This window comes from Lepisosteus platostomus, chromosome 1 (assembly GCF_059453375.1).
Source record: "Lepisosteus platostomus isolate fLepPlt1 chromosome 1, fLepPlt1.hap1, whole genome shotgun sequence".
Classification (NCBI taxonomy): domain Eukaryota; kingdom Metazoa; phylum Chordata; class Actinopteri; order Semionotiformes; family Lepisosteidae; genus Lepisosteus; species Lepisosteus platostomus.
The window spans coordinates 10226581-10251206 of record NC_142611.1 but is presented as its reverse complement, the minus strand read 5'-3'; the positions used below and the strand labels follow the sequence as shown (position 1 = coordinate 10251206).

At 39.9% G+C, this 24626-nt stretch overlaps 3 protein-coding genes across 9 annotated transcripts in view; 2 read left to right on the top strand and 1 right to left on the bottom strand.

Annotated features, from left to right (window-relative positions):
- The window catches only part of palld (palladin, cytoskeletal associated protein), a 128858-nt gene extending 126441 nt beyond the window's left edge, over positions 1–2417 (top strand). For both annotated transcript variants that reach the window (XM_088618241.1, XM_088618171.1), the window contains one exon: positions 251–2417. In XM_088618241.1, coding sequence (XP_088474367.1) covers positions 251–423 — 173 coding nt within the window. In that variant the 3' untranslated portion in view covers positions 424–2417. The remainder of the gene's footprint in view (positions 1–250) is intronic.
- Positions 1447–14754, bottom strand: cbr4 (carbonyl reductase 4). 5 transcript variants are annotated; one of them, XM_088620979.1, is made up of 7 exons: positions 14661–14754; positions 12322–12401; positions 9765–9912; positions 7969–8089; positions 7328–7464; positions 6223–6357; positions 1447–5622 (listed from the first exon to the last, which is right to left on the bottom strand). In XM_088620979.1, exons 1-7 carry the CDS (start codon positions 14737–14739, stop codon positions 5444–5446), a joined length of 879 nt encoding a protein of 292 aa, XP_088477105.1. In that variant the 5' UTR covers positions 14740–14754; the 3' UTR covers positions 1447–5443. The 5 variants fall into 5 exon arrangements, with proteins under 5 accessions (XP_088477105.1, XP_088477032.1, XP_088476947.1 ...); XM_088620906.1 differs by lacking the exon at positions 12322–12401 and having other exon boundaries at positions 14661–14679; XM_088620821.1 differs by lacking the exon at positions 14661–14754 and having other exon boundaries at positions 12341–12526.
- On the top strand, positions 13448–24286 carry hpf1 (histone PARylation factor 1). Of its 2 annotated transcripts, none has more exons than XM_088620379.1 (8): positions 13448–13605; positions 16503–16671; positions 18378–18564; positions 18972–19070; positions 19882–20032; positions 20372–20459; positions 22597–22769; positions 24017–24286. In XM_088620379.1, the coding sequence occupies exons 1-8, from the start codon at positions 13561–13563 to the stop codon at positions 24146–24148; spliced, it is 1044 nt and encodes a 347-aa protein (XP_088476505.1). In that variant the 5' UTR covers positions 13448–13560; the 3' UTR covers positions 24149–24286. The 2 variants fall into 2 exon arrangements, with proteins under 2 accessions (XP_088476505.1, XP_088476419.1); XM_088620293.1 differs by having other exon boundaries at positions 13537–13605; positions 16459–16671.
- The last annotated feature ends 340 nt before the right edge of the window (positions 24287–24626 follow it).

The following is a 24626-nucleotide window of genomic DNA, read 5'->3' as shown; positions in this document are numbered from 1 at the left end:
TGATGTCTGCACTTTTGTTGATAGTGAATTTTTTCATCACAACTTGAAATGTCAAGATGAACACATTTGTGGATTAAGCATTCAAATTTGATATGAAAACCCCCTTCACCCATCAGAGTTCCTACCTCAGGTCCCCCAGAATCCAGCACTGAAGCTTAAGAACTACAACAGGTGCTCCTACAGTGTATGTGCCACCTTAGTCACATCCGGCCACAGCCAAGCCAAATGCTCCACCCTTCTTCCCCTGTAGCTCAGTGGCAGCAGCACTCGCAGACGCCCAAGCCGAAGAAGGTGCGCCCGGCGGCCAGCCGTTACGCGGCGCTGACGGAGAAAGGACTGGACGTCAAGGCGGCCTTCTTCCCCGAGGCCAACCCTATCAGCCTGCTCACGCAGCCCGAATTGGTGGAGAGCGACGACCTCTAAAAACCAGAGGGGCGCCCCCCCCCTCCACTCTTTGAGTGCCAGACCCAGACCCTGCCCCGGACTCGGATTAAGGAAGAAGCCGTGCTCAAAGAGAAGATCCTGGCCTTCGAACGTGACCACGCTCATAGACCCTGCATTCACTCTCGGCTCACCGGCGGATGTGCTGGCATACAGAGTCCTGAATGAGATAATGCACTGCAAAGGTTTCAGCTCCTATTTACTTGCATCAGATTTTGATTGTTTCAAGGATACTCTACTAGACTGTAGCCACACTATCCATTAAATAAGTATTCGTATTAGTCTCATGCAACATTTAAAGTCAGGTAAATGTGCTATGTGCCAGGTTTCTATTGCATGGTTTTTGGATACAAAACTCATATTTTCTAAACAGCTGGCACAGCACAGGTAGGCTTTTTTATTTTAATATAAAGTGGCTAGAGTAGCTCAATATGTGTATCGTTTTCAGGTATCACTGCGTACACATCTTATTTTTGAATACTGAAAATAAAAAAAAAACGAGTATACAACGCATGTACTTGCAAGTTCCCTGTTCTAGAAGAACGGGTTAGTTTTCGAGAAAAAAAAAAACAGCAATATTTACGTCACTCTATTTTTCAGGTTAGTGATGAAATAAGTGCCTTTGTGCAATTTAATGTGACGTGTACGTACATCGTAGTAATACACAGGTCATATTTTTCATCAAATGTGTCGACTCACAATGCATGTTACGAGGTTGTCGTTTTTATATAAGAATCCTGAGGGTTCCACATTCTTAGTGATACAGAATAACGTGAATCACAGGGAGGGCAAGTGGAATAAACAAAATCATCCCTGCCTAGGGGACAGTGAACAAAGATGCTGAAATGGCTGTTTTTCTTCGTGGTGCCTTAAGGTGTTAAGCAGTCATTTCAGCAAGATCTTATGCAGTATACAAATACAGAACACCTTTTGTTTTTTACGTGTACCATTTTCTCATTACAGCCCACATAAACAGCTATAGGTTTTGCACAAGGTTGGGTCTCCTTTCCTTTTTTTTTTTGCTGAAGCTGTTGTGTAATTAGTAAGAGAGTTTTTGCCAAATGTTACCAGTTCCATGGAAAGCGTACTGTGGTTCCTGTGACGAGTTGAGCGAGTTAGTGCAGTAAGTTGATAAATGGATGTTGTCTGCTAGTGGGGAATGCGAGGTAAGCGCAAAGCAGAGCCCGGCAATCAAACCTGTAGATAAGTAGCTAATGTAGGGGTGGATAGGTTAAAGCAAATGTCAGACAAATGAATGAAATGGGTTAAGACATTAATACTCAAGATTGTTTACTTTGCCTTTGTTCTTTGAGGCCTTTAGTCTTCAAATACCTAAAGCAAGAAAGATAGGTTTCATTGTGGAGGTCACACGCAGCTCCATGCTACATTTATTTTTTGCATAAGAGAAAAGAATTAACAACAGCTTTACGCAGAAACTTTCAGTACAGTATTTTGTAATCCCTTTGTTTAGGCAAATGCATACCCTAAGCATGATTCCTATTGTCAAATGGGTTCCTATAAATTATAGCAGTGCCTTGAGGATCACTTTAGCATATTTTGAATTATTTATATTTGTGCGTGAACTACATTGTAGACTTTGTTTTTTAGGTACTAAGGCTTACTTTTATAAAGTCATTTGTGCAAGGATCTACAGGCAAAGTAGGAAAGCAAAACATTTTAGAAAATAAAGCTTGCAACTACTACAGACACTTTTTGCTAACAAGAGCTAATATCTCTTAACACAAGAATTTACATATTTGGTTAAATATTCATTCTATCCCAGGTAACAAAATGCATCTCACTAATACCTGTTCATCTCCACAGATTTCATCACTGTTTCATTATATTGTGTAAGTTAGTTCTATAGTACTATTTTTGTCACCTTTTTGTTTCCATGCTTTCTGGTGCTTTTATGGATTGTTCTCCTAACTTTCTTTTGGTTTAAAAATAACAATAAACATATCTCTAAGTAAAAACTCTTGAAATGTACTTTTCTTGAAACATTTCCGAAATACGGAGGAAAGGTTACACAAAGTCCCTTTTCATCGTTGACGTGTGTATTTATTTTTTATTCTAGCCGAGTCTGTATTTACTTAAACGTAGGAATCTTCCACACATCAAACCGAAATTTGACAGAGTAGGCATGTGGCATTCACTATGTTTGATCAGGAATTAATTTTGGGCATAATACCTGCTAGAAATTCCACTTCTCTTTTTCCTGGGTATGAAAGTGTCCAAAGCTGTCCTGCTTCTTTGCCCTGGTTCCAGAAAAACTATTTTAAATCTGTCCTTGAAATTAGAAGGTGGACACGAACAGGAACACCCCAGTTCAGTGTGCAGTTAGTTGAAGTAGCTATTGACTGCATGAATACATCTCTCTTGTGCAGCTACCTTTACCCTGAGGAGAAGTTCAAGTACAACGCCCTGCCACCATGGAACATTACTTTTCTGAAAGGTTCTTATACCTGTATCTAGGGGTAACCCAGCTCCGCCCAATTCCCCTAGCAGAGCTTCTTGTTTGACCCTCAGTTTGGCTTATGAACCTGGTAGCTAAAAAGCTGTTAGAACAGGCAGTCAATGGTTTAGTCACAATCACTGAGCCGACAAACTGGAGTTGGCAGTGAAGTCTTGTACCAAAATGATATAATATTTTTGACATCTTTATGAGCTGCAAAAGGAATTTTGTCATCATTTGACAAAGAAAGTCATGCCTTTTATGCACTTGAATCACAAAACTCTGTGTAGGAAACGGCAACAAGTCACATATTTATTCTAGGTGGTGCCGAGCCCCATGTGAAGCTTTGACTGAGCATGGTAACCAATAGAGGAGACGTGTTTTGCCCCGTATGTGGCAAATAAAATATCTCCTCTATTGGTTAGAGAACAGCTTAGTACAAGAACAGATCTTTCTCTGGGAAAAAAGAATAGCACAGATTAAAACCCCCAATAAAATCCAACTCAAATAAATGAAGTCCAGGAATACAATAAGCAGGAAATGTAAAATCTAAGCCTATAAAAAGTAAATGCAAAATAGCTCAGAATTGGCCGAAACAAATCAGCATGAGAGATGTTCTCCAATTACTGGAACCACCTCATGTACACTACCTGGGCCCTGTTCTTGAGAGGCATTTCATTCTGAGAGGGCAAATAATCTCCAGTAAGAGTCCGTAGATACAAACCTTTCTTATTCTAGCAAGAGTCACCAGCAGGCCACAAGGTTAATTCCACCATTCTACAAGAAAAAATGCTTTCTAATTGGCCGTCTGTAAAGAGTTCAGGAAAACTTTTGTAAGGTTAGTCTTTACGAAACATAACAGACTTACATTGGATCCATATCGGAAAACACACTACACCACAGGTATCTCAAATTCATACAAGCTTGAATTTGTCCTGTGAAAAGCTGGACAACTGGGTCTCCATCTGTGTGTTCAGGTCCTGAAACTCGGTCGACCCGAGATCGGAGAACCTATCGAAGATGACGATGAAAAATAAAACTCAAGGTACTGTAGGTAGAAAAACAATTCTTGGTTTGCAGCAATAATTCGTTTTAAAGAAGATAATTTCTTTCCCTTACTTTGGATCATAGAACATGAATATCTTAAATGTGGGTTTTGAAGTGAAGCTAGTAGTGTAATTATGTTGTTGTAAAAGGCAAGCAAAGCATTCATACTTAGTTGTCATGTGCTCCCAGTTTTGACATTTTTATGAGCTGCAGGACATTCTACCATAACAGAAATGCGTAGATTTATAGTGTGACAGAGGAAATGGTCACATTTGGGATTGTTAAGACCAATTATCAACCAGAAAAAAGACCTTTTTCAGCCACTTATAAAACAAAAATCTACATGTATACAAGCCTAATACCTTATATGGCCAAAATAAAAAATCCTTGTGATGTCCACATCATCCCTTTTCTGTGCAGCCCTTTCCAATTATTTTAATGTCGCCAAAGTGCAGTCATAGACAGTAATACCAGAAAGATGCATCAATAAATTCTAATGTGCCGTTAATGCTGTGGTAATGAATTTCAATTAGTGTTATAAACTTAACTGGCCCGTAATTCATCGACATACATGTAAGATATCATATGCAATCAATAATAATTTACCTGTAGGCCAACCATACTTAATTGGTGTCATAAATTCAAGAGACAAGAAAAGCTGCAAACCCAGTTAAAGTAATCCTTTTAGATGAATAAAAACAGTATACAAGGAAATGAAATACACAAGATTATAGAAGAATTAAAATGATAAATGAAAAATACATCACACGTCTTACTGTCCCACTCATAAGTAATTCTGTACAAACGTACAATCAGCATGAAGAAAACAGAAGTTTTTGTATCTGCTTAAATATACAGAGAACAGTTCTATAAAAAGCTTCAAATACAGTATAAAGCAGTAAGAAAAATAAGCAACCTGGATAAAGGTTACCAATGGAAGAGCTCTCACTGCTTCTGAAAGATGAAAGTTTTGGCACTTGACAAAAATGGTTATACAAGACCATCATTACTCAGAACAACACGGTCATTACCATCCCTTTGTGATAAGACTTGGTTTTTCTCTTCATTCCATAACTGTGAAAAAAAAAACTACATTCCTTAATCTCATTTTAACACATAACTATCTAACAACAGCTCTAGAACTTCTTTCAGTAAAATATGCACAACAGTTAAACTTAAATGACCAAATAAATGACAGAATGAGATTAAATGACGTCATTCCAAAGTACAACTTGCTGGTTTAAATGTTTAATTAGTTCTTAATCACTGATGTGTCTTTCTGTTTTACTGTACAGATTTTTCCAGAACTACAGATCATGTCAGAGTAGAACATGGGGACTATTTAACCATTTCAGCCAAATCTCATCATGAAAAAGCAGCTTCTTTTCCGGCTCTCCGTTGTTCGAATGACAGAATCGTGGCGTGATCAAGACATTTGTTCACAGACGAAACAGCCAGGAATTCCAGTTCACTCCCAGACACCGGGAGATACCGCTGGCTTTACATGACCAGGTGTAGCCCCCCGTCAACAACGACCACTTGGCCGGTCACATACAGGGACTCGAGGAGAAAGAGGACAGCCTGGGCCACCTCCCTAGGCTCCCCAAAACGTCCCAATGGGATCTTCTTCCTCAATTCCTCTTCCTTCAGTTCCGCTGTCATGTCCGTGCGGATGAAACCTGCGGACAACAGGAACAACAAAGTTCTTTTACAGGAAGACATCCACACAGTGGTGTATTTCACGACCCGACACAGTGGCAGAATGCATCCAGCTCCACACTAATCTCCATATTTTCAGAAACGTCTTAAAGAAGGGTGTGACAGCATAGTCTTTGACATCCGTTTTGATCCCTGGCTCAAGAAACCCATGATGGAAGTAAACAAAGATGATGTAAGGAAATGTATGTGAGAAAGTCTAGCGAAGAGGCTTAAATTCTCAAGAGCTTAAAACTGCATTTGAAAAAGTAAAAAAAGAAAGGCTTTCTGTTACTCTTTAAATGACAGTGGAAACAGCGTAAGATTTATTTATGGCAGCAAAGGAGAGGTAGTGATAGGAATCCTTTTGCCCCAAAAAGCACTTTAAACAATATTAAGAAAACCAAAAAATAAGTACAGAAAATATTTCAAACACCAGGTACATAATGTGACATCAGTTGAAGAAATACAACCATTACATTTGTTAAAAATTGTTCTTATAGGCCATGAGCTATGAGCATTATGAGCAGTTAAAAAGTTCAGAAAACACTAATGTCTTTTGATTACAAGAAGACGTGAATTACCTGGAGCAACCAGATTGACACGAATATTTCTTCCGGCAACTTCTTTGGCGAGAGAGCGTGTGAATCCCTCCAGTCCTGCCTTACTGGCACTGTATGCGCACTGGCCAGCATTGCCCTTTAGACCAACAACACTGCCTATAGGAAATACACAAGCTCAGGATCAACTGGGTCTTCATTAATCCCAGAGAAACTGCTCTGTAAAGTATGGTCAATAGATGCTGGGAAACTACATTTGATGGTAGGGAACAGAAAACAGTCCTTCAATATATTAATTGTAAAATGACAATCCAGAAAAATTACTGTATGAATAGATTGTTAAAGGTTTAAAAGTGTCTGTTTTTATTTAAAAAAAGAAAACTAAATTGTAGACAACCAAACAGCAGGCCCTCACTTTCACCTAAAGACAGTTTTTTTTTTTGCAAAGGTAGTTGATAAAGCCCTATTTGCAAATATTAAGAAAGAAGAGATAGCAGTTTCTAATTATTGGCTTTCAGCACCATCTTGTGGTGCCTTTATGAAAGTTCAATGACTCAGGCTTGGATTTAGGAATCCAATACAATCTGGGAACACAAAAAACATAACCCATAAATACTACTAAGGGCCATTATACTATTAAGATTCAAATGGTAAAAAGCAATAATTTTAGACATTTTAACTAAATCAAAACATGTAGAATGGTTATTAAGTTAAAACTGTCTCTTAAATGATTCAAAATTAGTTTCTTCTCAAAAACGCACTAAAGTGTTACACACACACACCTAGGGCCAATTTTCCCAGGAGCCAATTAATCTACCAGCATGTTTTTGGACTGTGGGAGGAAACCAGAGCACTTGCAGGAAACCCACGTGAACATGAGGAGAATATACAAACTCCACACAGACAGCACCTCAGCAAGGCAGCAATGCTAACTACTGCAGTCCCCTATTATTCCACAAGTTGACAATTCAGTCATTGTAACAGATATTCCTTAGTCCATGTTTTAGAGGACTATGATTATTAAGGTGTTAATATATAGTGAGAAGCTCCACCAGAGTCTCTTTATTGTTGACAAAAGGGTTGAAATAGGATGTCCATGTGGTCTATCATACGGACAGTGAATACAAACCTATATTTACAATGGCACCTCCTTGGTTGTGAAGCATCCCTTTCAAAGCACTTCTGCAGGTAAGCATTGCACCTAGCAGGTTTGTGTGTAGCAGTGTGACTATGTCATCTGTCTTCATCCGTAGCAAGAGGCCATCCCTGCAACACAAGAGAGACACGCTTTTCTCTCCACTTTTCTGGAAAGTTTCAGAGTAAACCAGTTTTTCAGAAAAAAAGATGTACAGGAAAAAGGACGTTAAACTCTAAGAATGTCTACTGCCTCAATATGTACTGCACTGTGTTAAATGTGTTATATTAGTAATAATTAAAAATAATTTAATCCCACAAAGTTAACAAAACATAGGTTAGCAGACTCAGGGGAAGCTTAATGATGTCTGCCATTGAATTCTAACTGAGGCAGAACAACATGTTCCAATATCATTACAATTCACATATGCATTTCACATAATAAATAACAAACTACTGAAAGACATGTACAGTGATAAAAGGCTAAAAGGCTGAAATGTCAAATGCTCACCCTGCTCTTTGAGCACAGTATGGTGTTATCGACTCACTCGCCAACATTTACTTTCACGAATAAAAGTCTCAGACTGAATTATAGCAATTTTGACACAGGCAAAAAAAAAAAAAACACAAACAAACCTGTTAACACCAGCTGCATTGACCAGGTAGTTAATACTACCGCAGTGAGACTGAATCTTCTCAAATGTCTTCAAAACTTCCTGTTCCTTTGAAACATCACAACTGAGTGCAATGTGCTCACCTGGGTAAAAAATGTTAACAGTTAATATATTATACTGTAAAATATTAAACATTTAGCTTAATCCTGTATGCTACTCTGTATTAATAATCAGTGGCCTACTATATTGATACAATTCAGAAATACATTAGCATTGAATGCTGAAAATGATTTTTTTCTAGAAACCAGTGTCCTAACTAGTTTCCAACCTATGTATTGAGGTGACTACTGTGTTGTCTTATTTTTTGCTCCAGTCAAGTTCTTAATTACAGGCGACTTGATTCAAATGTCTTTTTAATGTGCTTTCAGATCTTAAAAGGTCAAACAGCATGTTTGAACTGCCCTTGGTCAGGTGTGCTGCCTGAAACGTAACCGAGTGGACCTCTGCAGAAGGAGAAAACACTGGTTTCATTGCCGGTGTGGTTAATACATTAACATTCCCTCCTCTGTCTAATCACCATACATTGTTCACCTATTAAATGCTGATAAGTCAGAAACATGCTGTATGTAAGCTAGCTGAGGACAGGCTGATAAAGTTCAATATCTATATTAAGCCAGCAGCCATTTCACTCTGCAATTCACAACTGGCAGCCCACTGAAGCTCAGCAGGTGTGAGCCTGGCCAGTACCTGGATGGGAGACCTCCTGGGAAAAACTAAGTTTAGTGGGGCCAGCAGGGGGCGCTCACCCTGTGGTCCGTGTGGGTCCTAATGCCCCAGTATAGTGATGGGGGCACTATACTGTAAAAAGGGCCGTCCTTCGGATGAGTAGTAAAACCGAGGTCCTGACTCTGTGGTCATTAAAAATCCCAGGGTGTTTTTCAAAAAGAGTAGGGGTGTTACCCAGGTGTCCCGGCCAAATTTCCCACTGGCCTTTACCAATAATGGCCTCCTAATAATCCCCATCTATGAACTGGCTTCATCACTCTGTTCTCCTCCCCACTGATAGCTGCCATCACACCATCCAGGTGGATGCCGCACATTGATGGTGGTGGAGGGGAGTCTCCATTACCTGTAAAGTGCTTTGAGTGGAGTGTCCAGAAAAGCTCTATATAAGTGTAATTATTATTATTATTATATGCTGATACTGTGGGAAACTGTAGCTTTGTACTAAAGTATTTTTCGAACTCAAGACTGACTGCAAAATCACATTAACAGAAAATGTGAACAAACATGCAAGTCACTTAAAATAATCAATAAGCACTGGATAAACAGTCATATAAACCAGCAGACACAGTAGTACAGGGCTTAGGAACCAGTGCCCTAAAACACGACAAGATATGAGCTTTGACTAGACCCATACAGACACCCGTGTCTGAACTCCAAGCACTGCACTGAGCTGCAGGCTGTGAGTATGTAACTGGTAACACTCCAAAATTACATGCATGGATATACTGGGCTTCAGTGAGGTACTTTACTTCAGTTGCTGCTGTGCAGCAGCATTGCTGGGGATGGGCTCAGTGATGGATTGGTGTTCCATCGGGAGGGGGGAGTCATGTGCTCTCTGTTCGCGTAAAGCCATGGAAACCAGGATAAGGATAAGAGCCGCTGCAGCTCAGAAATGGACATTGCCCACATACACTTCGAAAGTGAGTAAGGGCAGTGTAAACATATAAAAGGACTGCCTGAAGTACTACTCCTCAACCCAAACAACGTTTTTGAAAAGGAACTTTGAAATGAATAATAATAACAAAGACATACTCCCCAGAGCAGAGGCCGTGGCCTGAGCAGCCTCCATATTTCGTGCGACGACAACGACTCTGTGCCCCTTCTCGGCAAGCAGCTGTGCCACCGCCCTCCCAATACCTCTGGATCCTCCGAACACTGCGCACACGCTGGGCATTCTTGCCTGCAGAAGACGGACACATGGATACAGGAGACTGGCCAAGGGGATCTCAGCCCTTCCCAGGGGACAAGAAAGAGGGATCACAGCCAATGTTCCCTCTAAGCTGTGCGCATGTGCGCGCGCACACAGGTTAGGAAATCAGCGCGCATGGGAAATTGAACTGCGCACAAAAAATTAAATAAGACCATAATAAAAGAAACACAGTCGTCAATTGAAAATGCTAAACTGACCACACGAGACTGGCTGGGAGAGGCCCAACTTGGCTGTGTGCATTATTATTGCTACTCGATAATCGATATCTCTGCTCTCGTAGTCTCGTACCTCACTGCTCATGCTCGCTCGACACTCAGTCTCTATGACTAGGCTCGTTGAATCGCTGTCCCTGTCTTTTGGATCTCTATGCTTCTATGAGAATGACTATATTAACAAAAAATAATTTCAGGTTTTACATCCAATCAAATTTAGTGCGCACAAGTTTTTGTCACTGGGGAACAAATTTGCACAACTTGCAATTTTTGCCCACACAGGCCATTAAAAATTAGAGGGAACATTGATCACAGCCCATTTCGAGCAACCAAGGGCTCAGAATGAACGTCTCAGCCCAAGAGTGGGCTCGGCCCCCACAATGCACTGCAACTGGTGCACGTGTACAGGTGTCGTCAAGGCAACACCATGGGTAACAATAACCACATTGGAAAAGAGCTAGTGGCAACAAGGGGAAACTCATTAAATAAAAGGTTGGGGAGGTTAAAAGTTCACAGGGATGTGGGATAAGAGGGCTTTCCATTAGCTCCAAAAAGCTTCATTCTTTGGGTATTTATTTATTTTTCAGGATAGCCCACAGGCTAAAAGTGCACATCTCACTATCAGCTATCAATCTGACAGCTATCAGCTCTCGGATTGATAGCAATCAGCTATCACTATCACTATCAATATATGTGCATTTTTTCAGGTTTTCACATTTTGGTATATGTAGAATTTCATGCACATTTGCAAGAATTAAAAAAAACTGTTAATGTAAATAAAATTAAATATCACATTTCATTTACCATTTCATTATACATTGACTTCAGATCTATGCTTGACTTTTTCTCATATATATATTTTTTTGCACACTTTGGAATGTATTGGATGTACAGCAGTTACATCACCATACACCAAAAGGATTAGGACTAAAGTCAAAGTCATGTGATTAATATGAATGATATACAATACAGTATATGTTTGAGGTAATTTATTTTATGTTTTTCACAACAAAAACATATTTTGTGTTAAACATAGTGATTTTAAGAGACCAAGGATTCTGGGACATTTTCACTTTAATATTTAACTACATATGCCTTTGAGCCAATGACCGTATAAAGTCTGCTTTCCACTGAGCTCCCAGCAAACTCTGAGTAATTATTTGAGATGCTTTGCTGCTGTCACTTTTAGTTCGTGTTTTCTTGGAGTTGTGTATTCTTCTGACTTCACTTTTGCCTTCAGCATGAAAATCCTTGATCTGAATGATTGATCCAATGACAGAATTTAAATTCTGGACATTGACACTTTTAATTTCCTGTGGTGAACATCTTGGTTGCATTGGTCGGATGTGTTGTGCTCATGGTGAAGCGCTACCCAAACAGTATGGAAACATTTTCTGCTACATAAGCAGACAAAACGTGCTGTATAAACAACATTGAATTGTGGTGGTACTTGAGATTCATTTGAATTTTTCTGCAGTGAGTGGACCTTTGAACAGAACTGGATGCGTGTTTCCATTTTCATAAATAGACGAAATCAAAAGATTTCTCCTCTCGAGTCTACTTTCTCCTTCAGGCTTATTCGTACGATGTTGACCGTAACCAAGCCAGACCATGTAAACGGTTTTTATTTTTCACAAAATACATTTGCGAGGCAACGTTAGATCCAAGATCTTGAAAACTGCCCTTTTACTTTAAAAATTGTAAGCTGTATTCGGAAACTTTACTTTCAATAACAAATACAGCCTTTCGCCACAGTACAGCAAGTCTGGTGGCTATTTTGTTAAACGTAAACAGGCCTTTATGAGGAAAGAAAGGTACGCGCGTGTATTTTTAAAAGGACCCCATTTGATTTCTCTTAACCTATGTGAATGAACAAAACACGCCGCTAATATCTACAGTCTGTTACAGTTAAGCAGCTGCTGCCGACTATAAATAAAATCCCGATACACTGGATAGCTTGCATGCATAAATACAGGAAAATGTTCCACTCACATCGACTTTAGCATCGACGTCTTGCGTTCCCAGTTCCGTTACAGATTAATCTGTGCAACGTTAATTTCATTTTATTTTTCAAACTTTTAGTAATTTATTAAGTCATCATTTTTTAAGGTCGGTCATAAATATCACCTTAAAATCGAAAGTGCTACCAGATTGAATACTACCGTACTTGCATTTGTTCTGCTAACCTGGACCTGTAGTTCTGCGGTGAACCAGAAGAGGGACCAAGTGAACCCTTGAAGAAAAGCTCTAGACAAAAATCCAGAAAATTAACCAAAAATACAATTATCTTCAATTTTTAGGATTCGGGCTCAGCTTTGTGACAGTTTAATGCTAAATCCTCATATGCAGAATGTGTTTCTCCCTGAGAGCCGTGGATGCCACTCAGCACTAACTCCACACTGAAAATTGCTTCAGGTCCCCTCCAGAGTGTGACCTTGAGATAAAAATGCTTAAAATCTCGTATCGCAGACGAGTTATGATTCAGTGCTCAAATCCACATGAGGATTGCAGTTGCTCACAATCCAGGTTTTAAAAAAAACTTTTTCCGGGAAACATGAAGTCATGAAGTGTAACAATAGTTAAACTTCTGTAGTGGAATAAAGAGCAAAATGTACTGGTCAGACAGTACAGTATATACTACAAAACAGGGGCACTTTATATACACTACAGCGCCATTGAAGGGTACTGTCAAAACCATCTTGTTTGTTTGATTAATAGATTATATGAATGACCATCTGGCTGGAGCAGACATTTTCACTGGAAAAGATTACCAGGGTGGTGTATCTGACTACCCCTGATGCTATTTTGGAGATCTGTAATATGGTGAACGTATCCAAGGCTTTGGTTGAACATGACTTGACGGTCGAATGTACCTTTTCTCTTTTTCGGTGCAATTATTTTAGCTCTGTTCTTGGGTTGTATTGGGGATACAATACATCTATGTGTTGTAAATCTGGAGTTTGAAATACAACAAATGCTGTAATTGAACTGTTATACGTAAAGGAAAACAAAAATAAACTGTACTATTTGAATTTCTAACAACAGCATTGTGTAATAATCGTTGGATTTGTGACTGACAGTACATTTGCTTGTCGTATTCAGAATTATTTTTGAGGAAATTTGTAATAAACTGTGAAAACTGTAGCAATTTACTTTTAAGAGTTCATTGAGTCAGAGAGCACTTTCTAAATTCTTACAATACATATTTCACTTCGAGAAGATAAGTAGACGATAAACGTGTTAATTAATCGAAACGAATGTATTCCATGCTTCTACTGTTCACCTAAACACAGTGGCGGCGGGGTTACGTCACACGGCTTGGCCAATCAGCCGCGGAGAGGCCTGGTGAAGTCCCGCCCCAGGCTGGGGGGCTGTGTTCCATCTCCCGGGAGAACGAGGAGAAGCCATGATGGCGGCGCGCGCGAGAAGAAAAGCGAAATGCAAAGTGCAGGTATATTCGAAACAGCATAAAGGAATTTTATTTAATTTTGAATTATAAAATTAAAAAAAATAAATTCAATATCTCTTATAGGTATCATAAGGTTTTGAAAAATAATTCGCCTTTTTTTTTGCTCCCAGCTGTCTACCTTGTAAGGAACACGCGCGTAAAGGTTATTAAATGTATAAAATTAATTTCAAGGTTGCATCCTTATGTCATTTGTACGTTTTACAGTATTAGCTGCCTTTTTTGTTCAGCATTAATTTCTATATCTACAACTAAAAAAAGCTTTCGTTAAATTCGTTTCAGTGGTAGACGAGAATACAATATACTGTTCTTGTGTTTTATATCCCCTGTTTATATATTTATGGGCGGTAAGCCGGAGAAAAATCTTAGTAATTATGCGATTTTATTATTTACAGGCACAGAACTTTTCTATACCAATACCTGATATGCAGGCAGATTTACCAATGAACATAAAACGGGGGATATTTTGAAAACCCTCTCCATCCCCACCCCCTGCCCAGACAAGGCAATCGGTATCCTCTTTTTTTGATGTCAGATATGGTAACCCTATATTTATGCGTTATTAATTTAAGAAGTAGAAACCCCAAATCCGAACTTTTTCTTAAAGATTCATGTTGCGCTGCTATATCCAACGTCCTTTGTTTGTTTGTTTGTTTGTTTGTTTTTTCCGTTACAAAACCGTTATTTATAAAAATACTTGGATTAGCTATCAGTACTCGCCAGAAACAAAACAACTTCTCATGAGTTAGGTGAGCCGACACGCTTTGCATTTAAAATTGCTTCTGTTTTTCGACTTTCCTATAAACCCGTCTGCTGGGATGACATTTAATTGACCCCGGTAAAACATCTCGGAAAAATTCTGAACAAAAATTCAGAAAGAAAATATCAAGTAACGTGTCGGTGCGAATATAGTGCGATTCAGTATACGTATTTCGAATAGCCCGAGATACTTTGTTCGAAGACAGATATGCATGGCAACACCTCTTCGCGAGAAAGAAAGGCACTGCAGAGAATGGTCAATATGGCCCAGAAGGTCTCACCGAGATTAAACAGCTCTATGAGGACCGCTGCCGTGGTAGAATTCTGGCCATCACAGAGGACAGTCACCACCCCGGGCATGAGCTCTTCACCCCACTGCCCTCAGGCAAGAGATATAAGAACATACGGACACTGACCACCAGATTCTTCAATAGCTTCTATCCACAAGCAGTGAGACTGGCGAACACATTTAGCCATCCCCCTCGGACCACACCTACACCATCACCATCTGCCTCTTTATGATTTCTTATTTATTGCACATCTCCAGTCATTGTTTACACGTCTGTATTGTTTACATTCAAACTGTCTACATGTTTACTTGTACGTTGTCTACTGTTTGTTTGTATAATGTCTTGATGCACTGTTTGCACTTTGTTTTTGTTTTTTTGTTTTGGTTTTTTGTTTGTTTTTTTACACTTGTTTTACAATCGAGAGACTTTCTGTAAGTAAGAATTCCATTGTACCAGTACCCGTTCCATATGGCAATAAAGTTCAAGTTCAAATACTGTTTAGCTCACCGCATGGAAGTTGTGTTTCTCCAAGGAGTCTGGGCATTTGTCATTCATAACCACCTCGTTTTCCCTGCTGCCACCGAGGAGCAAAAGAGTATTTCTTGTTATCTTCGCGAACTCGTATGGGGGGGGGTTATTATTTTTTTTAATACTGCTGCTCACTGTAATGAGATCTATTGCACTCTGGCAGTTATCAACCTTGTGAGAAGGTGTGAGATGTTCTCTGGATGTGTAAAGGGACCCTCTGGAAAAAATAATTTCTTTCCCCATCTCGGGGAATTCTAGTTGTATCGTGCTTATATACTTCCAAGCATACCCTGATGAGTAATGTGATGATGACTTCTCTGTATATTCTCCTACAACAGAAAGCAGGAACCCTAGCTTACATTAAATATTGCACTGATTTCCTCTTATTGGTTCCAGAGGTCATCTGCTTCATTAGACATTGCTGGCAGTTATCTGTATGTAAATAATAATAATAATAATAATAATAATTGCTTACACTTATATAGCGCCTTTCTTGACACTCCACTCAAAGCACTTTACAGGTAATGGGGACTCTCCTCCACCACCACCAGTGTGCAGCATCCACCTGGTGATTGAAAATGAATTGTGTCCCGATATCATTCCATTGATTATTTTATTGGATTGGTTTTATTGATAGGATGTCTCTGGGATTCAGTTGGAGGTGGGTTGTGGGGTTTATGTTGCCACACAATCTTCCAACTACGTACATGTTTTCACACTTGTTTATCCTCCTGCAGCCTGTTGGTTTCTGCTGCTCTTCAAATCTCTGGAACATATGGACGAATGAAGTGGTGTAAACGACGGTTTATTTCATTGTACATCAGTACTTCTTGGATTATTACTGCTCCTTTTTTTTTTTTAGCATCGCAGAAATGTTTTGTAATAATTACAAGTCTGTTAATGGGGGGAGGCTTGCAGTGCTGTTGGTGAGGGACAGTCGGTGCTGGATTTCTTGCACAGGGACGTGTAGCCTGTGACAAGTTAAATCTAGAGTGTCGCGGAGGTGGACTGGCTCCCTTATTCTCCCCCGTGTGGAGATGCAGGGTTCGAAGCCAAGCACTAAGATGCAAAACACACAGATGGCTCCTCCAAATCAGGAGGATTTGCCCAAAAAAATAGGTACTTGAGTATTCTAAAAGTGGGCACTTAGTATACACTGTAGCTGTGGTCATTGTCATTAATTTTTTTTTTTACAGAGATGATGTTTTTTAGAAGTTGCTTTGCCTTTCAATGCAGACCCTAAAATAGACTTTCTTTTCAGGACTTTTACTGTTGGTAAAGCGTTTCTCTGTCTGTTTCGAGAAGGAGGTGGAATCGGTAAATGGAGACTCGAAGAGGGCCAAGCAGTGTGAGGAGTCGGCGGTGCCCAGGGCGCTTCGAGAGGAGGTCGAGAGTCTTTACAAGCTCCCAATGCCCCAAGACTTGTATCACTTCTGGGATTTCTGTCAGAAGTTAAATGCTGAAAATCCTTGTGGTAGGTAAACCAAAGTATTACAGTTTAAGCCCTCTGATGCCCAAATAACGCCCTAAACAGAACTTGCTAAGCCTCTCCAGTTGGAAGTAGTTGCTATTAATAATATAATCATTTAGCTGCTACTTCTATCCAAAGCTGCATTGCATTTGCACCCATTTATGCAAGCTGGGTATTTTACTGGAATAAGTTGGGTAGGGTCCCTTGATCAAGGGTACATTAGTGTGGCACCCAGTGAGATTTGACATTTTGTTTTTGTTGTGGACGTAGCGATGGTGTAAACCATGTTTTTTTTTTTCAAATTAATGGAATCCGAGAATGTAATGTTTTGGGCACCTTTTCCTTTGTATTCTTTTACTGTGTGTCTACATAGCTTTTTCAGTGGGAGGGTCTGTAGGTTCTGGTTCACTTGGCCTTTTTAAAGTAGCTGCACTTTAACTTTGCCCAATTAAGCCAATAACTTGCTTTAGAGCTTAGTTGCAGTGAAAACCTGCAGTGGCTCTGGCCCTTCATTACTATATGTGGATAGTTGTAGATTAGAGTTTGTCCAAATCATTGTAACGGTGTACATGCTGCTCAGTGCTGATGGCTTGTTTTGTGAATTTCTAAAACATTGTGAGAATTGTTTGCACTCTGGTAAACAGTAAGGCTACTGTTGTGTGAGTGGGCATTAAGAGGGCTTTGCTCTGTCGTAGTAAATTCAATATCCATTTTGCATGATCTGGGCAGTGGGTGGTAATATCTCAGCATTGTTGCTAAGGACAGTATTTGTGCACAGCATCCAGGATGAGAAGATGCACTGGATGAGGACCCCTGCCTCAAGACTCTGGGGTCCTCGGTTCAGTTCTGTACTGACTGTGGCATCTTCTTTCAGTTCTCTGCCCAGGCTTGTGTGGGTTTCCTCCCGCCTTCCAAAGACATGCTAGCAGGGTTAATTGGCATCTCTAAATTGTCCACGTCTGTGCCCTTCTTTTGACTGGCTTGTCTATGGTGTATCTCCGGCTTGTGCCCTGTGCCTCTGGGACAGTCTCCAGGTTGCCCCAGGTCTTAATAATTAATAATAATTGCTTACACTTATATAGTGTAAGCACTCAAAGTGCTTTACAGGTAATGGGGACTCCCCTCCACCATTACCAATGTACAGCCCCATCTGGATGGTGTGATGGCAGCCATAGTGCGCCAGTGCACTCAACACACACCAGCTATCAGTGGGGAGGAGAACAGAGTGATGAAGCTGGGGTTTTTAATGACCGCAGAGAGTCAGGACCTTGGTTTTATGTCTCATCTGACGGACGGCACCTTTTTACAGTACAATGTCCCTGTCGCTATACTGGGGCATTAGGACCCAAACAGACCACAGGATGAGCGCCCCCTGCTGGCCCCACTAACACCTCTTCCAGCAGCAACCTTAGTTTTTCCCAGGAGGTCTCCCATCCAGGTACTGACCAGGCTCACACCTGCTGAGCTCCAGTGGGTTGCCAGTTGTGAGCTGCAGGGTGATATGGCTGCTGGCTCTTAAAAGAAACGAGTGGTTTCTGATGATGGGTAGAACATTTTTTCTCAACACCTGTGCCGTTGAGACCAGGCCTGCAGTGTGGCAGTATGGGTGATCTTGGCCTTTATGTTGTTGGATGTTAACACAAAACTGAAGATGCCTGCTTGGTGCTGTTGAACACATGACATCAACATGTTTTTTCTGCACCTCTCAGATGCACTGATGAACAGCCTTGGGCTTCGGCTTGTTGGTCCCTACGACATCTTGGCGGGAAAACACAAGTGTGGGAAGAACCCAAATCCCAATTATTTTCTGCACTGGAGGCACTTCTATGACCCCCCGGAATTCCAGACCATTCTTATTGGAAGTAGTGAGACACAGTATCACATGGGGTACTACAGGTACACTACAGTTCTTGACTTTTGAGTCCTTTTACATCTTGGTTCCTTCTTTTCCTCTTAGGTACAGAGAGGTTTGGCGCTTTGAAAGCATGAATTGTTGACAAAACGTCGGCTGCTTGTCGTTTGGTGTTTTATGAGTTACAGATAGCCGAACAGTGGAAAGTAATTTTGCATTTCTTAATTTGTATACGACTTTCTAGCAGTACTGTTCCAGTTCATCAGGCTACAAATTCAGGTTATGAGGCGGCAAGCATTAGGGGAATAAAACTGTTTTTGTAAATCAACTGTGACCTCTGAATTTAAGTGTTGAGAGCAGGAGTTTAGCCATGCTGACATCAGGTGTGTTAAGTGTTTATATTCCCATTTTCACAGAGTTCTGTAACTTGAGATTTTTTTTTTAATTGCAGGGACTCTTCAGATTCTTTGCCTGTGTTCATTGGTGCCAACGAAGCAAAGAAGAGCTGTTTGATAGCACAGATGGGAGACAATGTATTTGCTGCAGTCACGTGAGTTATTGCTCAGAGATGTTTTTCCATTTGTACACGTGAGTCCATCTGATTTCTTATAGTGTTTTTAAGTCATTTTACTCCCCATGTAGTTCATGTTCAGGAAATTTAGGATGAAGTTTATTGTGCTATGTGATATTTATAAGTTTTCTTTTCTAGATATATTGTTATTTTAACGGGATTTGAATAATGTGAGCAGTGGTTCTGCCTGCGGTCAGTTACCTGATCAGGCAGATGAGCATCACCGATTTCTCACGTGTGCGTCCTTTCCAGTAGCAAGAGCAAGTGAAGTGAAGATTCTCCAAGTGAAGATTGGTGATTGTGTATATAGATTATTCTGATTACCAGGACTTCTCTTGTATTCTTATAGTTATAAGGACAAAATCAACAGTACACTGGTTACAAAATATAGTACAATACCAGGGCCAGCGAAATATTTTGCTGTTCTTTGTTGGGTACGGATAAGTATTGACAGGCTGATTTATTAAAAAGTATTACATTTTATATGGTGGTTCAATCTTAGTAGACCTTTTCTTACAATATTACTTAAAGAAGGGTTCCATAAAACCCAGACAAATTATCTTCACTTGCACTGATCTTACTGTTATTAATATTATTAATTTACCTTCTGCGTTTTACTTTTTTCATGTATTCATTAACATGATACAGTGCCCACGGATTAGTTGAGATATCGTAGGCTAAACGATCTAGGACACTCGTTTTTTCCATACTGAATGGAATATACGTGGTATCTGCAAATCAACTAGTGTCTGTTAGTCTGAATTAAACAGTGTGTGACTTTGTCCTGTAGGCTCTTCCTTACGAGAAAACTGAAAGAGAAGAGTGACAAAAAGAAGAGTGGCGCATTACAGGCGCTGCAGAAGGAGCTTGAGACTGCTGCCAAGAGGCTGGGGTTCTCCTTAGAGCAGAAAACAAAGTCCATGAAGGAACGGGACAAAAAGGTACTGTTGACGAGAGACTGGCTTCAGGTTCTCTAAGCACCTTGACGTCCAAGTTCTTTTCTTTGTCACCTGGGATCTAAAGCACAATCTGAGCGTTCACAAGTGCATCCAAGTAACTGGGCTCGCTCTTCGGCTTCCTCTTCTATGTGTTAGGATAAATGGATGTGCAGTAGTACACATGGCAGCAAAGATAAAGAGTGACTGTAATACACTTTGAGAATTGGATCTCGCCATCCATTAAAAGAGCTGAATTGGAACAGTTTTCTAGATGGGGAAAAACGTAAGGAAGTGAATTTTGTAACGGATGAATACTGACGTTTTTTTTTGTCCTTGCTTAAGGTGGTCACAAAGACATTTCATGGGGCAGGCATCGTGGTGCCTGTGGATAAAAATGATGTAGGATACAGAGAGCTTCCTGAAACGGATGGTAAGTGCAGAACCTTACGAACTTAAGATACACAAGACATTTTGAAGGTTTTTTCACGGCTTAGTAATGTACCGGTTTTTTGGTTTATTATAAAAATCTCCATTGTAGGTGTCTTATCATTTTCAGTGACATTTGTATTGTGTAGAATAAAACAAATTCAGACCCTTTCTGTGCACTGGATTTTGTCTCGCTGTTTTCCTGTTTCACAGTTTTGGTTTATATTTGTGTTCTGTTAAATACTGACATACTGTTAGATTTTCAGGATTTATTTTCCTTAATTAAAACTGTAATTATTATGAAATTTTACTTTTATTATAGTGATATTTAAAATGCATGCAAAGGCAATGTAATCTTCCAAGTGTAGTGAACAGTCGCAGGAGCCAGTGGAGAAATTGCCTGTACTGTAATGACAGAACTGGCCACTAGTGTCCGCCAGAGACCACAAGAGGTGAAAAACGAGCATAGATTGTTAGTACTTTCGCTGATTCTGGGTCGCTGTCTGATTTAAAGGTAATGGTACACTTTGCAGTGTACCTCGGGTACCTGCCTGCTCTTGTTTTTTAAATGCTCTTCCCCTTAGTTTCCATGTTTCCTGCTGTTTGTTCTGCCCAGATCTGCTGGGTTGATTTTGATAATACCTCTGACCATTTGAAATATCAAGTCCTTTTTCTGAAACAATGTTCAAGGTCACTAGAGTGTTGCAGCATACTACGTTTGCCATGCCTTTTGGAAAAATTGTAAATGAGAGTTCAGTGACAATGGTGGTAATGGGAGCGGAAAATATATGCAGAGCTACTGAAAACCTTGAAGTGGACACTTGCTGTTACCAGCAGAACCACAAGAACAGAAACCACATAACACATAACACCAATTTTGTAGTATAATATGATCAGAAAGTTTACTGCTGGGCTAGGGACCCTTATCCACAATGAGCCAAACTTGGCATTTTCCTAACCTTTCTTTTGTGTTCTGTGAAGAGATGCTATTTTGCTGTGAGTGTGCAAAGTGCCGTCTGAAAACTACCCTTGAGTGGCACTGAGCAGAATTGCTTGGAAACGCAGAGCACCTGTTAAGTCACAGAGAAAGACATTAGCATATTCCTTATTATTTATTTTCAGCAAGCCTGCTTTTGTGGTACTTAACAGCAAAGTCTGAGCTTTGTCTCTCATATTTCTATGGCTTTGGGAGTGAAGATTCTGTTTGCCTTCCTCATGATCTGTTTTGCACAGTTTACATGCCTGGATATTTGTCTTCTGTCCATTGCTACATTCCTCTGGATTCGAGCTATACAAGGCTCTGACTGAAGAAGTACATTTCATTACTGTTACGCAATCTGTTTGTACTTCCTGCTTTCTACAATACTTTACTCCGTTTTCATGTTTTCTGTATTTTAGATGAGATGGTATTGCATTTTTGTATTTTAAATTTTGCTGTGCAAAAACGTTTATACAAACCTTGTATTTTACACTTTAAACTGGATAAATGTTTTGGATAAATCCCCAAGATTGACTGGGAATTTCTATAAATACAGTGGTCTGTTAGATTATTAGCACTTGATTACACATTGAATATCTCGGAGAAGTCAGCTGCTATTTGGGACATTTATAGTAGTTAAGCAAAAAAAGAGAGAAATTTGACTTCAGACTTCAGTTTTAAATTGCTCAGTAACTACGTTTGTTTGGCCTTGATCCAGTTCAGATTGGGCAGAGCTGAAACCAGTGAAAATTGATCCTTTCTCTTGAATGAGAACTGTGAGGAGTCGGACATGACAGCTGGCCACAGGTCTTTCCTTGAAAACGTAGAAATATTTTAAAGGTTTTTTAAAAAAAACATAATCCCTGATTAATAACTTGAAAAACATTTGAAGTAATAGGTAAATTTAGGACGTCAATTGGATCAGAACCCAGAAGGCCTTGTTAACCCCTGAGGATCTGATTTTGTTTAGCACTTGTCTTTTTGCATTGTAATAAGATATGAAGATATGCAATAAGATCGGTTATTTGATGTTACAATGAATTTGCAGTTCTGTTTTCAGAACATTACTTACTTAATGAAATAATGTTTATTTCCAGGTGGATATCGTAGTGTACAGAGATGGAAATGTTTTGAGTATAAGAATTTCATGTTTGTTTTGTAGCTGGCCTGAAAAGGATATGCAAAGCAATTACAGATGCCAGAAATGACGACGAGCGCATGAAAGCCTTTGCCCCAATCCAAGAGATGATTACCTTTGTTCAGTTCGCTAATGATGAGTGTGACTATGGAATGGGATATGAGCTGGGAATAGACCTGTTCTGTTATGGATCACATGTGAGTATTCTTTAGCAAAGATATTTGAAATTTTAAGCAAAGCATCATCGCCTTTGCCCTGTCAGCTCTCTCATTCGACTGGATTAATAAATAGGGTTCATATCGGTGCCAGTATTAAAACTATTCGGAGAGGTTCATTTTGGCAAGGGGAGTCAGGGAACCTGGATCTTCAATTTGTCAGGACATAAACTGAAATGAAAGCAATTTTATGTGCTAAACTAGTTCTCGGAAATGCAATTCTATACTGCCTCTGTGGCCTACAGCCAAGAAAAGAGCAGAGATTTATGATACAATTAAACCCAAGTCAGTGTTTATTGTTGGCAGAAGAGGAAGAAACAACATTTGTTATAAAATCCTGTTTTCTGAGATGAGATCCCTGTAGCGTGTATTTAAAATATTGGCGGCTAGCATGCTTATTAGGTTGGTTTCCACAGTGTAAATTAGAAAAATATCATTTCCAGAACTTGAGAAGAGTCTGCAAGATAAAGGGGATAAAACTGCACAGATTAAACAACCAGTGTTCTGATCCTAGAAGGAAACTAAAGAACGTCATGACTGTATAAAGAGATGAGTTTAATTAGGTCCTCAATTCCATATATCATATGTCGTATATTGACAGTTTGCAACTAACATTGTGGTTTTTTATAAACTTAATAAAAATGCAGATATGACCATATGTGCAAAATGTGCTCTGCCTAATACTGGCATGTATTGATGGAACAGTAAACTGAACAGGACCTAAACGTACATTGAACTGTGAGTTGGAGTTTGTGTAACTCCCCTTTTTGTCAGTTGTTCCCCGCCCCCCCCCCCCCTCACAGTAGGTTTTAAATGAAATTTTGCATGGGCTGCTATGGGCCTACAGCAGTCCACAGACCAGGGCTGCTATGGGCCTACAGCAGTCCACAGACCAGGGCTGCTATGGGCCTACAGCAGTCCACAGACAGGGGCTGCTATGGGCCTACAGCAGTCTGCAGGCGGGCCACGCAGTTAGAGTAACCTATGCATATGATTACAGTCATGCTCAATTTAAAATCGGAATGAATAACTTCCCTGCTCACACGCTCAGTTGTATGCAAAAAGTTCAGCTTTTCATTCTGTAGTGCATCGTACTCCTTAGTTTTCCTCTCTAGCAGGTTGAGCTCATCGGGAACCTTACAACATGCCTCTCAAGAATAATGCCCGACATTCAGTATCTGCTAATGCCCGACATTCAGTATCTGCTAATGCCAATTTTGCCTTTTCAGTATTTCCATAAAGTGGTAGGCCAACTCCTACCAATGGCCTACAACCTCCTGAAGAGGAACTTGTTTGCTGAAGTTCTTGAAGCACATGTATCTTCCCGGAACAAAGAGAACCTGGACCAGTTGTCAGCGTGAGAAGATTATTCCAGATGTCTTAAGCCGTTTAGAGTTTTGCATGTGTTTTATTGTCTTTTTTTTGTTATTATTAGTGTACAGTTTGAAGTATTTACAAAAAAGAATGCAGATCTGTAATAAAATGTATATTTTTCACTATTGCTCTCTTTTCTTAAGTTATAACCAGCACAACTAAACATAACGTACTGTGTTACATGTGACCATTAGCATCGTAATAACTGGAAATGTATCTATGATGAGGAAACTTCTGGCTCAGGTGAGGTCATGGGGTCACTTTTGACCCCAGTGCTCGAAATTGTTGGTCGTAATGTTGTGAAGACGTGTCTCTATCTTGGAGTCATCTCTCCAATCTCTTCCAGAACAGCATATGCTTGGCTGCTGTCTTTTCCACTCTTGATTATTGTAGTTAAGTGCTTGCTGATGTACCTCTATGTTCAAAATAAGCTGTGGTATGTTGAGAACTCAGCTACTTGAATTT

Excerpts from the sequence above, each read along its gene's own strand:
- hpf1 (XM_088620293.1), top strand. Across the intron at positions 16,672-18,377 it reads AAATGCTGAAAATCCTTGTG|ATGCACTGATGAACAGCCTT; the intron begins GTAGGTAAACCA and ends TGCACCTCTCAG. Across the intron at positions 20,460-22,596 it reads AGAGCTTCCTGAAACGGATG|CTGGCCTGAAAAGGATATGC; the intron begins GTAAGTGCAGAA and ends TTTGTTTTGTAG.
- cbr4 (XM_088620979.1), bottom strand. The coding sequence starts at position 14,739 with ATGCCCGGGGTGGTGACTGTCCTCTGTGATGGCCAGAATTCTACCACG. Across the intron at positions 8,090-9,764 it reads CACGGCCTCTGCTCTGGGGA|GTGAGCACATTGCACTCAGT; the intron begins GTATGTCTTTGT and ends TTTTTTACCCAG. Across the intron at positions 7,465-7,968 it reads AATGCAGCTGGTGTTAACAG|GGATGGCCTCTTGCTACGGA; the intron begins GTTTGTTTGTGT and ends CTTGTGTTGCAG.